At 35.2% G+C, this 15,128-nt stretch overlaps 1 protein-coding gene across 1 annotated transcript; it reads right to left on the bottom strand.

Moving 5' to 3' along the window:
- Nucleotides 1-11,462: 11,462 nt before the first annotated feature.
- LOC132171074 (bidirectional sugar transporter SWEET17-like) lies at nt 11,463-14,557 on the bottom strand. Its single transcript, XM_059582290.1, has 6 exons — nt 14,310-14,557; nt 14,187-14,223; nt 13,771-13,981; nt 12,293-12,454; nt 12,088-12,207; nt 11,463-11,939 (listed from the first exon to the last, which is right to left on the bottom strand). Exons 1-6 carry the CDS (start codon nt 14,431-14,433, stop codon nt 11,592-11,594), a joined length of 1,002 nt encoding a protein of 333 aa, XP_059438273.1. The 5' UTR covers nt 14,434-14,557; the 3' UTR covers nt 11,463-11,591.
- Between the last annotated feature and the right edge of the window lie 571 nt (nt 14,558-15,128).

Raw genomic sequence — 15,128 nt, 5'->3', positions numbered from 1 at the left:
CTTCTCAAAGGTTTGTTCTTCCATGTCATCACTGTGGCAAAATGGGTCACATTTGACCTCACTATTTTAATTTGAAACCTCATGTGCATATAAATGAAAATTCCTATTCTAGGAAAGAAAGTGAGGGTTTAGTCATAATGATGAGAGAAGTGCTATCTAGGCTAGATAAGTTTGAGCAAAGTCATAAGTTTAGACTTAAGATTTCTCAAGTTTGGGTTAGGAAGGATGATACCATTCACTCCTTGAGGGGGAGTGGTGATGATCTCATCTTATGTTAGGTGAGTCACCCAAATGCCTAGGATTGATTTTCTTGCATATCTTTGCATATCCTAGAGCATGTTGTTTTTCTTGTTTCATTGCATTTTTGTTTTATTTTGTTTTGAAATTGTATTTTGTTTGTGTGCATTTCTTTTGTGAAAAATAACAAAAAGACAAAAATATTTTACTTTGGTTGTTTTTTTTTTTTTTTCTTTATTTTGTCCTATGCACCTAGATAGTTTATTAATTTCTCATGTTGCTTTTTATGAATTTAATTCCTTGCGTCTTGGAATGTTTTTAATATGCATGAGATGAAAATTTGTGTCAATGGACTTGTTTTTGTGGTTACCTAAAGCTTGAGCTTATGTGGTACATTTTGCCTATGCTTTATCCCTTGTGCACATTTAAGCTTAAATTGAGGTTTGGTTTCACTTTATTTGTGAGGTCTGTTAGGTAACCATATGAGGTTTTTAACTAGTCATATTTTTCAAATTGACTATATGCTAGTTGAACCTAGGGCTTAAAAATTTTTGCTTTCTCTTTTGTGATAAACACCAAAAGTTTAAGGACATTTTTTCAAAGAGAAAAATAAACAAAATAGTGAAACAAATAAAATAAAAAGATTATATTCCAAAAGGAATTTATTTCACTGTGTCAAACTTGTGCAAATTGTTTTACAAAGAGAAATATATAGAATGAGAGTGACTAGGCCCTAGTATGATAATGTTTGACTTTTGATTTGATATACTTGTCAAAATCTCATTTTGGTGAAACTTTCTTCTCATTTTGTAAGTTGAAATTTTTTCTCTTTGGATGGCTTACACATACACACCACACAAGCATGGGTTGAATAGAACATTTTCTTGGCTTAGGTTAAGCAATATGAGTTTCTTGTCATTTCTAGTCTCATGTATATTTTGCATATTTGGAGCATGTTTGTGATATTCATTGTGTAATACATGAGTCATTGATGTGTATATCATGTGCGTTCATTTGACTTTTAAGGGGAAGAAACATGTTTTGCATTTTCAGTTTCTTGTTGTTAATTAAGTCATACATTGAGAGAGAGTTTTGCTGATGTTTCTTTATGATTATGCATTTTACGTCATTTTTTTTATCATGAGTTTTATTTATGTTTTCTTGTTCAACATATGCCTTGATGTATTTTGTGAAGTGTTTCAAGAAACATGAAGACCTTTAGTCATTCTATGACAAAAAGGGGGAGTTAATATGGGGAGATGATGGGATTAGCTTGGCATTTTGGTTTTGTCATTGAATTGCCAAAGGAGGAGTTTGTTAGTTCTTGTGTTGGCTTAATTCAGTTCCAAAATGCAGAGGTTACTGTTCACGGGCTCAAACACTGATATAGAATGCTCAGAATCCAATCTCCATCGTTCATAATGTAGATTCGTGTGTTATAAATGTCCCTGCAAAATTTTAGCTCAATCGGACCACAAATGCCCATCGATCGAAGCTGTTGATCAAGGCTAGACAGCATTTCCAGAATGCTGTTTCACCCATTGCATGCCCTGTCCGGACAGGCCTTCCCCGGGTCAGGACGACATTTTCAGAAACTCTATTTTTGCTCCGCAATGCCCTGTCCGGACAGCCCATTAACCTGTCCGGACACCCTGTAAGTTTTTGGCCAAAAAACGTGATTTTAAGTGGGTTAGGTCTATGGTTTTATCGGGGGTATATATACATCATTATAGAAGAGAGAGACACGAATTTTCACCTCCAGAGAGTTCATGTGAGGCTGTGCTTGAGTGATTATTTTGTTGTGAGCCAAATTGATTCCTCTTAGAGGATTTTTGTTAGTTTTGATTGTGTGCTTAATTGAAGTCTATCGGAAGGGTCTGATAAAAGAGAATCATGTTGAAGAAGATTGTGAGCGAGGAGACAAGTTGGAGGCTTGTCGATCTTAGAGTCAAGGTCATGCAAATGGTTGTAAGTGTTCCTAGTGTCTGTAATCTCTGAATAATCTTTTGATAGTAATTTCTTGGGTTTGGCTGCTCTGAAGAGGTTTTATTTTTAGAACGTTTTCTAAAAAGTTTTCTCTTCGTCACCAAAATTTTTGTGCGTGACTGTTTATATTTTTGTGATTATTTGCTTTGATGAATATCCGTTAATTCTGCATAAAATTATGATATTTATTTGTTTAGAGTTTTTCAATGCTCTTTCATGGATTTTCTTTACAAGTAGCAGGTTTTTATGAACTCTAGCTCCCATAAAACGACAGGAATTAAGGTCGGTACTTCTTTTTTTTTTTTTGTAACCAAAAAAAAAAAAAAGAAATCCTAGATTCCTAGCTATAGGAGTAATGGTCCAACTGCTTTTGACTCTATTATTTAGATTTGATGGCGACTCTGAAATATCCACGACAGCTTCACTGTTGTAGACCGATCTTACTTATCTTAGACTTAAACCTACCTATTGTGGGGGAAGGCTGAGGTTGGGGATGGCGACAGAATATCATCACCCTCTTCCCCTACCTCTTCTATATCTTCTCCACCACTAGCGGGGGCTGCATATTGTATATACTATTTGTACCATTCTTTTATAATATTCTCTTTCATGTATATATAGTTACACATGCACATATATTTAAAAGCATTGCCAAAATAGTTAGAAATTCTCAAGCAACAAGAGTCGTGTCCAAATTGAGAAATATGTTGTACAACCCGACGTACGTAAGACCCTCCTCCAAAAATCTCCCATGGCTTATTATATATGGAAAGCAAGGCATATGCATGGCATCTATAAAAGTTTCAAGCATATATGTTATATATTCAATATTCAATTTTTTTTTTTTTTTTTTTTAGTTTGAAGGATATATTGGCAATGAAAATCTTGACAAAGCTAGGTCTTTGTTCAAGTAATGATTTAACATTATGTCAAAGTAACGGTTTAAGTTTGAATATTGTTTTTATCAATTCATTTTTAGAGTATAAATTTAAAAAATGTGTGTGTGTTTTTTTTTTCTTAGTGTTTTGAATTTTTATGAAAAACGGTTACCGGTTAATAACCGACCTTTAATAACTGTATAACCGTTGGGTGTGATTAACAACTAAATGGTCTAATGGTTGCAGTTATTTAAAAATGAATAACTATATAAACCGTTTGCGATTATGAAAGAATAACTACAATCACATTCGCTTGTATACCCCTCGTAAAGAGGACTTCAAAATCAGCCCATAGAAAAGTGGACTTCAAAATCAGCTAGAGGAAGAAAAGAAATGGGGGTAATTTCACTTACCCCCATGAAGTTACGCACTTTTTGTAAATACCTTTCAATATTTTAAGTCTTTCACTTTGGTATATAGAACTTTAATTTCCTTTTATTTTTCTCCTTTCGTTACATATTTCAGTTAAATTAAATAGTGGAATAAGTAATTTCAGTAAGAGTATTTTAATAATTTCACACATTTTCGTTAGAATTTAACAGAAAATCTTAACAGAATAAAGAAAGTAAAAGAAAATCAAAATTCAATATACTAAAGTAAAAGACTTTAAACATTAAAGAGTATTTACAAAAGGCACGTAACTTTATGGAAGTAAATGAAATTACCCCAAATAAAGAAATAAGAGTCAGAAACAACCACGTGAAACCCAATTCGGCCGCCGATAAATCAAAAGCAAAAGAGACCAACCCACGTGAAAGACTTGAAGTGAAAAAAAAAAAAATTAACTGGCCCCACATCACTTGATAGCGTCAAGTTAGTAGTACTTCACAAATTTTCAGTATGATTCGAATTTTTTTAAGTCCCCATTACAAGCTACAAATATTTATCAGTCAAGTGAACTTGAGATCCAAAACTGATTTACTCGTAATGATTGTTGGATTTTTCCTAGTAACAATTTTCTTTATTAGGGTTTATTCATGTGATTTAAAGTCTGTTTAGGATTGTGCTCGCGAAATAGAGTTTTTAAGTCAAAAAATATATTTTGGCCATTTTTAAGTTTTTTAGACCTTTAAAAGTGCTTTCATTTTATTTACCAAACGAATATTTTTTTTTTTTCTTCAAATGGACTTTTTGAGTATCGAACGTACTTGTATGCCCCTCAAATGCACTCTCAAACATGCCCTTATTATCTTTTCAAAACGTTCATTGGGTTTTCATAAACGACAAATTTGATCTATATGCTTTTTACAAATGGGTGGTTATCGGTCATATCGGTCTGGTTTTTGGGGTTTTTAGTTACCGACCGATAAGGGTTTATACCAAAAATTATGGGTTAATCGGTAATCGGTTAAACCAGTTTTTGTGGACTTCTTATTGGGCTTTTTACTGTTTGCTAATTGGGCTAGAAATTAGTTGTTTTGAGAACCCAAATACTTTTTGTTGGGCTAAAATAGCTTATTAAAAATAAGCTGTTTTGGGAGCCCAAATACTTTTTGTTGGGATAAAATAGCTTATTAAAAATTATCTTATTGAAGCTATTTTTATATTGATCCACCACATCTTAAAATGTAAAACTTAACAAAAGAATATCAGAAACTAATCAAATCAAGTTATATATATATATATATATATATATATATATATATATACACACACAAGACAAGGCCTCAGCTTCAGCTTCCATGTCAACTTAAAACAACCCTAAAATAACAGTCACAAAATATTAATGTGCCTTTAGAAATTCTAATTAGACTAAGCAAATTTCAACTAAGCAAAACCAATTAATGAAAAATGCTTTCATTTTTTTTTTGAAAGAAAAATGCTTTCACAAAAGGCAAATAAATCCCATCCAATGCATTCATTGAAGCAGCAAACACCAGCACCAATATGGCAATCTCAATGCATCAAATCAACAAAACTCAAAAGAAATCAAATCTACCTAAACCCAAATTAAAATCCATTCAAAAATAATAAACAAAGTATCAACTAAGTAAAATCACTTAATAAAAAGAAAATAAGTTAAATAACCCACATAAAGGGCAACAACGATTACACAAATATAGTAGAGAGAAAACATAAAGATAGTAATCAATATGGATAAACATAAAAACGGTTACATAATAATTTCCATGATCCACCTCAAATATGGATTATCTTCAGACTTCAATTCCATAAATTTGCTTCCTTCAATAATCCAACAAATCAAAATATAAACATAGTGAATCGCTATTAGTGATTAATATTAAAGAGTAAGAAATAAATATGAAGTAAGAAAACAATAAGATGCAAAAAAACTTACCAAATCCTTTCAACAAAACATCACTCCGCAAAGTTCATCTATCAAGCCTTAATCGGTGTCAGATGTGATGGAATTAGACAGAATTTTTACTACAATTAAATTTTTAAAGTATTAGTTAAGATAATTTAATCAAATAATTAGAACAATGAACAAATTTGAAATTAACAAATATTACTTAACTCAAGCTTGTAACTTTCTTCATCTTCAATATCAGGTAAGAGTGACTCACCATACTCAGAAATGGGAGGAAGATTTCAACCAATTCTAATAACAAATAAGAGCTTCTACTGTTTTACCTCTATCAAAAATAAAATTCTCTCATCAATTTTTGTCTAAAGTTAACTAATTAAATTTTTGTCATGTGTACAAAAAGTCATATAAGACGTTTAAAATAATATTGCTATAATTATACATGATTGACACATCAGCATATCCTATGTATATTAAAAAAAAAAGAAAAAAAAGAAAAAAAGAGGTGGCGGTGGAAAAAATCTCCGCTGCTAGTTGTGGTGGGGCCCACTTCTTGGTGATCCGCCTCCACTCTTGCGGAGGTAGTTACAGGGTGGACTCCCCTCCCCCCCCCCAAGCAACTACCTCTTTCTAACATGGGAAGGTGGTCGCTAGGACCTCCATTCTTAATTATTATACAATTCTTGCTTATTTGAAGGTGAAATTATAATTTTATTATAACGACTATGTTGGAAAAACCACTGAAATTTGTATAGAGAGATAATTTTATTATAGATGCATTCCATATGGATTTGTAAATTTATTTTGAAATTTAAGGGATTTATTTGTTACAAATTCAAACGATATTGACTAATTAATTAGCTAGTAAATTTCGTTTTTATTTTTTATTTTTTTGTTTTGTTTTTATTTTTTATTTGTAGATAATTCTTATAAATGAATTGATCATGGAGACAAAAGAGTATTTGTTGTAAATGATATATCTTCCAACATAATAATTGGTAAAATGATTATTTACAATAATACTGTAAACATCAAATACATGCAAGGCCAAACTTGGAAAAACATGATTGAAATTAACGTTATATACGTACATGTTGCCTAGTGTTAAGGATAAAGATAAGTCTCAAGATAATCTCCAAGTTTGAATTCAAAAGAGTCTCCAAGATAAAGCTTCTCAAGATAAAGATTATAAAAGGAGTTAGAATTTAAATTATATGTTTCAGAATTCAAATGTATTTCATATCTTTTAGAATTCAAATGTATTCTCAAATTTGTAAATTGTTATCTATTGTAACAACTTTAATTATAAATACAAAAGCCTATACCAATGTTAAGGTAAGGCAGTACATTTGAAAAATACTTCTGATTATCAAAATCTTTATGGTATCAGAGCTATTTTTTTGACTCACGTCAGTTTTTTTTTTCTTTCCTGCCACCCATTTTCATTTTCTTTCTCAATCCTCTTAACCGCAATGAATGATGCATCATCTTCCATTGTGGTTCCCACCCCACATGCTACCGTCACCACTGCAGCCACCACTATCCACACTTCTGTTACTCACAAGCTTTCAAAAGACAATTATCGTTTGTGGAAGGCTACTATTGTGCCCATTCTCAAAGGCCACTCTGTCTATGGTTTTGTTAATGGAACTATCAAACCTCCACCCCAAATCATTGAAGTCGTGTCCTCCACCACTGATGGAGTTGAAACTGTCGAAAAGAAACAAAATCCAGCGTATGCGACATGGAACCAGTAGGACCAACTCATCCTGGGTGCTCTTACATCCTCCTTAACGGAGTCCATCCTCACTTATGTGCTCAAGTGTACCACTTCCCGTGATCTCTGGTTCACTCTTGAACGCTTGTTCACCTCTCACTCTCAGGCTTTCCTTATGCAAGTTCATCTCCAACTTGCTACCCTCAAGAAGGGTGATTCCTCTGTCTCAGACTATTTTCAAAAATTCACAGGCCTCGTGGATACTCTTGTTGCTGTTGATCAACCACTCAATGATTTTGAGCTCACTGCATTTCTCCTTGCCAGCCTTGGATCTGACTATGACTCCTTTGTCACATCTGTTACCACCCGTGTGACTCCTATGACGATTGATGATCTATATGGGCATCTCCTTGCTCATGAGCACCGTCTTTTTCACAATGCTGCAACACTAGATGCTGCCCCTGCAGATGCAAACTTTGTGACTAAAAGTAGGCCAACCCGTGGATGTGGAGGCCGCCATTCTCCATCCAATTTTAATTATGGCCGTGGTGGGAGATACTCTCAACAAAATCGTCCACCTTACCAATTTGGAAATCAGCTTGGCAGGGGGCGTGGTGGACGATCCTCTCATTGTCAGGTATGTCTAAAAGCTGGTCATGGAGCTCTCACATGTCACCACCGATTTGATGAGTCTTTTCAACAAGAGCATACATCAAATGCTCACGCTTATGTTGCTGCACCTCCTTCCCTTGTGGATCACAATTGGTACCCAGACTCTGGGGCCTCGCATCATGTCACTTCGGATCTTGCAAATCTCAACTTGAAGGCCGAAGAATATGGTGGTTCTGACCAAATCTGTGTTGGTAATGGTACTGGGCTTTCTACTAAGCATATTGGGACTGCCCAAATTTCTACCCCTTCTTTTCAATTTCAATTAAATAATGTTCTCCATGTCCCTCAAATTCGGAAAAACCTATTGTCTGTGCATCAATTTACCAAAGCTACAAAAACTTATTTTGAATTTCACCCATATAAATTTTTTGTGAAGGACCAAGCTACGGGGAACACTCTTCTGGAAGGGCGGAGTAATCACGGGCTCTATATCATTCCTCCTTTTTCATATGTCAATAAAGTGTGTGATCCAACTGCTTTGGTGGGTGAACGTGCATCTGTGTCAAGTTGGCATTCCCGTTTGGGTCATCCGGCTTTTAGTGTCGTTCGTCGTGTCTTATCTTCATTCAAGCTTCCGTTTCTGCAAAATAAAAAGGACTCCACGTCTTGTGCTGCTTGCCTTGGATCCAAGAGTCATCAACTCCCTTTCTCCAAGTCTCTACATCGTAGTAAATTTCCTTTAGAATTAATGTACACAGATGTTTGGGGTCCTTCTCCCATCTGTTCAAAATTTGGTTTAAGATATTATGTCTTATTTATGGATGATTTTAGTCGCTATTCCTGGCTTTTTCCAATTATGCGCAAAAGTGATGTCTTTGCTATTTTTGTTCAATTTCAATCTTACGTTGAACGATTTTTAACAGAAAAAACAAGTGTGTCCAATCTGATTGGGGAGGCGAATACCGCTCTCTCCATAAATATTTTCAACAACATGGCATCACTCACAGACTATCTTGTCCTCATCAACAAAATGGGGCTATTGAAAGAAAACATCGACACATTGTCGAAACTGGATTAGCTCTTCTCTCTCATGCGTATGTTCCCCTTCGTTTTTGGGAAGATGCTTTTGTCACGGCATGTTATCTTATAAATCGAATGCCAACAAACACTTTACAAAAAAAAATCTCCATTTGAAATTATTTTCAAAATTCAACCTGACTACAATTTTTTGAAGGTTTTCGGTTCAGCCTGTTGGCCAAACTTACGACCCTACAACACAAATAAGTTGCAGCCTCGGTCTGTCCAGTGTCTCTTTCTTGGGTATAGTCTTTTACACAAAGGTTACAAATGTTTGCATATTCCAACCGGTAGAGTTTACTTCTCACGAGATGTGATATTCCAAGAAGAAATATTTCCTTTTTCCCAGGCTGAAAAATCGCCTTCTTTGTCCTCATCTAATGCATCAATTTTGGGTCCAGCTCCTTTTCAACTCTCTCTCCTCCAGCCCGTGAGTTCTTTACCAGCAGCAAGTGTGCTCCTGCAAGCTACTTCACATGCACCTAGCCTCACCCACGTCACTCCTCACATGCCAAACAACCCATCTACATCTGCACAACAACCCACCCTTGCGCCTAGACCAACAACCTTATTAATCGGTCCCTCAATGGCTTCCCAAGCACCTCCCACAAACACATCTATGACAAGTCCCTCGCAAACTCATCAATTTCCTACCACACCTGTTGAAAATCCAGCCCCTACTCCACCTGAAAATCACTCAACAATCGTAGCTCACCCAAACTACATTCAACCCGTGAACCCCCTAGTCTCACCCACTCCCACTTCTGTAGGTCCCTACATTCCAAACCAAAATATCCCTACCAACACCCATTCCATGACTACAAGAGCCAAACATGGTATCATCAAACCAAAAATACCCATCGATGGTACCACAAAATATCCTCTCCCTCATGCTCTCCTAACCGAAGCTAACTTGGATTTGGTAGAACCAACTTGCTACTCTTTTGCCATCAAGCATCCGGAATGGAGAAAAGCAATGAATTGTGAATTTGATGCATTGTTACAGAATCGAACATGGAAATTAGTTTCCCCTTCGGAGGCTCAAAATATTGTAGGATGTAAGTGGGTATTCCGCATCAAACGACGGGCTGCTGGTTCGGTTGAAAGATACAAAGCACGTCTTGTTGCCAAGGGCTTTCATCAACAACCTGGTGTGGACTTTGGTGAAACCTTTAGCCCTGTAATTAAACCCACTATGGTACGTACAGTTCTTTCTATTGCAATTTCAAATGGCTGGGCTATTCGTCAAATTGACGTAAACAATGCATTCCTACATGAGGTATTATCTAAAGAAGTTTATATGACTCAACCCCCTGGATTTACTCATCCTCAATTTCCCCTGCATCTATGCAAGCTGCAAAAAGCTCTTTATGGGCTAAAACAAGCGCCCCGAGCTTGGTTTTCAAGGTTAAGCACTCGTTTAATTGCTCTTGGTTTTCATGGTTCAAAATCTGATACGACATTGTTCATATATAAATCTGCTGCCATGACAATGTATGTTCTCATTTATGTGAATGACATAATTATTACGTGCTCCAGTACTACTACCATAACTGATTTGATCTAAAAAATTACACTCTGAGTTTGCTATCAAAGACCTTGGAAGTCTGAATTTTTTTCTAGGAATTGAGGTTCTATATCATTCGGGAATTACATACCTATCTCAGCAGCGGTATATCCTAGACCTCCTAACTCGTACAAAAATGGGTGATGCAAAGCCAATTGCCTCACCAATGGCTACATCAACAAGTCTCTCGGCCTTTGAAAGGACTATTTTTAAAGACCCCACTCTCTACCGCAGCACAATAGAAGCTCGCCAATATTTGCATCACGAGACCGGACATTGCCTTCACTGTCAACAAGTTGTCACAATACATGCACAAGCCTCTTGTGCCTCATTGGCAAGCTACCAAGCGTCTCCTGCGCTATCTCAAACAGACAATGACATTTGGTCTACAGTTTCGACGTTCCTCCTCAAATTTAATTCAAGCATTTCCTGATGCGGATTGGGCGGGCTCCCGTGATGATCGCCGTTCTACAGGAGGTTTCTCTATTTTTCTTGGCCCAAATCTTATCTCTTGGAGTTGTCGTATGCAAAAAACAGTTGCTCGGTCTAACACCGAAGCTGAATATAAAGCCCTTGCAAACACTGCTGCTGATATCCAATGGCTAAAATCATTATTGCATGAACTTGGTGTAACTTCAGTTCAATCTCCAGTTTTGTGGTGTGACAATATTGGAGCAACTTATCTTTCCTCAAATCCAGTCTATCACGCACGTATGAAACAGATAGAGATAGACTTTCATTTTGTTCGTGATATGGTCAACAAGAAGACACTTGCCATTAAATTTCTATCTACTAAAGATCAGCTTGCGGATATATTTACCAAGCCTCTATCATCTACTCGGTTTGCATCTCTTCGTTTCAAGCTCAACGTCGTTCCTTTACCGTTAAACTTGAGGGGGCATGTTAAGGATAAAGATAAGTCTCAAGATAATCTCCAAGTTCAAATTCAAAAGAGTCTCCAAGATAAAGCTTCTCAAGATAAAGATTATAAAAGGAGTTAGAATTTAAATTATATGTTTCAGAATTCAAATGTATTTCATATCTTTTAGAATTCAAATGTATTCTCAAATCTGTAAATTGTTATCTATTGTAACAACTTTAATTATAAATACAAAAGCCTATACCAGTGTTAAGGTAAGGCAGTACATTTGAAAAATACTTCTGATTATCAAAGTCTTTACCTAGTAATCAAGGGTGAATCTTTTCTCCATTTTCAAGATCATCTACATGGGCCCAATTAGACTGCACTTCATATGGATTCAAAGAAAATGTCTTCAAGAGTCTTTGGGAGCTGTACTGTCTGTTTACAGGCGGCTTTGGGAGGCTTGTCCCCTTGTTGAGGCTTCGATTTTTGAGGGCCTCTTCGTCATCCTCATGAAATGCTTGCATCTGGATGATTCCTTTGACAAGGTGTGCACATCCCTCTTTTTCCATTTTCTCCGTTGATTTTGTTGAAATTATATTTGACTTGTTCTTGTACACTGCGTACAGTATCAGCTGTGCTGACCCCAACAAAACGCCTACAGCGTTTGGTACCTGAAAATGTTTCGATAAAACATTTATGATAAATGCTAAACATCCTATATTTTTTTTCAAAAGTTAGTTCTCGTGTCACACTCTCATAAATTGGTGACAAAAATATATATATATATATATAGCCGCGCGAGATGGATGGGGGACTTACACCAATAAAGAAGTCCTGGACAAGCACGGCATAAGCAGACCAAATTGCAGCATTGAGGAACAGGAAAAATGAGAGGAAAAAGGGCATGAATTCCACGCTCTTCGTCTTTATCACCGATCTCTGCCAAAATCAAACAATTTATATATATGCAAATTCACATGAACAAATAACATAGTTTAATGAAGGAGATTAATGAAATAATTACCATGGCTGATAGAGGTGATGCATACATGCCCACGGTTAAGCCAGCACATAAAACTCCAACGAAGGTGAGCCGCACACTTCCATGGAGGGCCAGAAGAGTTACTGCAATTACTAACCCAACAAAACCCACATTCAATATGCCCACCAACTTCGCCGTCTTTACCTGATCATCAATACCATTCCCAATTTTCTCTTTCAATCAAAAGGAAAATGGATATTCATACAATATATATATGTATATATTCTTCATACTATATTACATAATTTCTTTCTTTCCTTTTTGGCTTGAGCAAATAAATCTTTATTAACTTATCTAATTCTGAAGTACGTATTAGCTAGTGTTTTTGCAATGTTGGTATCCCAAGTATATTTTTCCTTTTAATTATACCAATTTTTGTTAAAATGCCTAAAATGCCCATATTTAAAAATAAATGGAAATTATGGTGACCCACAACCTGGCCGTAGAGCCGTGGGTCACCAGGAATTTTACATTTTTATTTTTTTTTTGAATTTTCACTTAAAAATGGTCATTTTGGACATTTTAACCAATAAAATGGTAAAATTAAAAGGAGAAAGTTCTTGAGATACCATTGTAACAAAAATTAAAAGTTTGAGGTTATGATTGGGGTAATGAAATTTCCCCTCAAAAATAATTTCAAGGTATACATGTAAATCTATTAGGCTTTATACATAGTTACATACATATGCATGTATATGTATGAATATATGCATGTATATGTATGAATGTATATGTATGATATAAAGCCTCAAATGGTACAAAGTCAAATCTTCAATATAATTAACAAAAATGATAGAAGATAAGGATAATTAAAGATAACATCTTATTTGGACGCAATTTCTGAACTAAATTAGGCTAAAAAATCCGTAGGATGAGCAGGAATTCTACCATATACATTAACTTATTTGATGTGAAAGCAAAGAGAGCTTTAATTAGTATTAGTCATTTTGATGTTTTAGTGAGGTTGAAGAGTAATGCTATTAGTTTTCTTAGAGTTTTTTTAGAGTCATCCTAAATGTGACGTGACTTTTAAAATCACCAATAAATAAAAAGTTAATAAATCACATTTAAAATTTAATGATAATTTTAAAAGTCAAATCACATTTATGATGACTCTAAGAGAATTCTAAGAAGACTTATTACTCGAGGTTGAGCCGCCGTAGAGATCAATCGAATTTAAAGGAGTGGCTGAAATTTTTCACGGACTAAACCTTTCTTCTCTGACTAAACCCTTCTTGTCTGACTAAACCCATATAGCAACCCTTCTTGTCTGACTAAACCCATATAGCTTGTTATTGGTTTCCAATGGATAAGTGTTGGTCATGGTTATGTCTGGCCAGACAGAATATTCACAGTTGTTTAAACCTTAAACCATTTTTTAATTAATAAAAAAACATAAAAAAAACAGAGAGCTTTAATTTTTATATATATATATATATATATATATATATATTGAGTACCTTGAGATGCTTTGGAGCATAGATGAGAAAAAGAGTGACATATATGAACTGAAAGATGACACCAGCGCCATTCACCGTCCAGACAAGTAAACCGCCAGGCTTAAGAAGTCCATAAAACGTCCATAAACTTGTGCTGAGTAGTGTTGTTATATATGGAATGCTTTTGTAATTCTCTGTCGATTTCTTCTTCACCACCTGCAAAAACGTTTTTCTGGAAAAAAAAAAACAAAAAAAACAAAAAAACAACCATATTCTTACATATATCAATGAGTTATTTGCTAAATTAACTAGCTAGCTAGTGATTATGTTCATGAACTTTGTGGTTCGGAACAAAAGATCTGACCAAAGAATCCATAAAGAGAACAATAAAGAGATTGAAAAATTAAGAACAATTGTTCTTCTATTGTGTCACTTACATGGGAGAAGCAAAAACCAGTATTGAAATTATGTTGCCTGTAAATAAAGAAACAAATATAATGTGATTTAATTGTTTTCTCGAAGAAAAGATGGTTTGTGGGAGACAAAATTAATAGACAAACCAATAAAGCCAATGATGAAGCTCAAGGCAGCAGCCATGGAAGGAGTAGCTAGGGGAGCTGTTGAAGGAATATTGAAGCAGTGGTGATCGATCGATGGGATTTGGAGGTTATAATAAGGTTGCATGTGAAGAGTGAAGAATAATAAAAGAGAAGGACGTGTACACTGTACATATACTATATCTTGAAGCTAGATATTTTATATTTGGCAAATGCTTTTTTCATTCTCCCGCCCATCTCCCCATCATCTCCTCTCTCTTTGATTTTTTTGTTTTTATAGCAAGTGGGGAAATCATTGTAGCAAACCTCTTTATATATATAGATGTACGTGTTACATAATTTGTATCTATTCTGCAACATGTTTGCCACGTTTACACTCTATCATTTTACTTGTACCTTGCTATCTAGATCTCTTTGTTTATAAAGGCATGTGGTCCTCTCTTTCTCTTTCAAAATAAAGATATTATCATGAAACATACAAGAGCTGGGGTGCTGGAGATGCGCTCTCATGGATTTTCTTTACAAGTAGCAGGTTTTTATGAACTCTAGCTCCCATAAAACGACAGGAATTAAGATTGGTACTTAATACTTTCAAGAGATCCTAGATTCCTAGCTATAGGAGTAATGGTCCAACTGCTTTTGACTCTTTTATTTAGATTTGATGGCCACTTTGAAATGTCCACGACAGCTTCACTGTTGTAGACAGATCTTACGTATCTTAGACTTAAACCTACCTATATGGTGGGGGAAGGCTGAGGTTGGGGATGACGACAGAATATCATCACCCTCTTCCCCCCTACCTCTTCTATATCTTCTCCACCA

This window comes from Corylus avellana, chromosome ca2 (assembly GCF_901000735.1).
Source record: "Corylus avellana chromosome ca2, CavTom2PMs-1.0".
Classification (NCBI taxonomy): domain Eukaryota; kingdom Viridiplantae; phylum Streptophyta; class Magnoliopsida; order Fagales; family Betulaceae; genus Corylus; species Corylus avellana.
The sequence above is the reverse complement of the archived record's forward strand: the minus strand, read 5'-3'. Positions and strand labels throughout refer to the sequence as shown.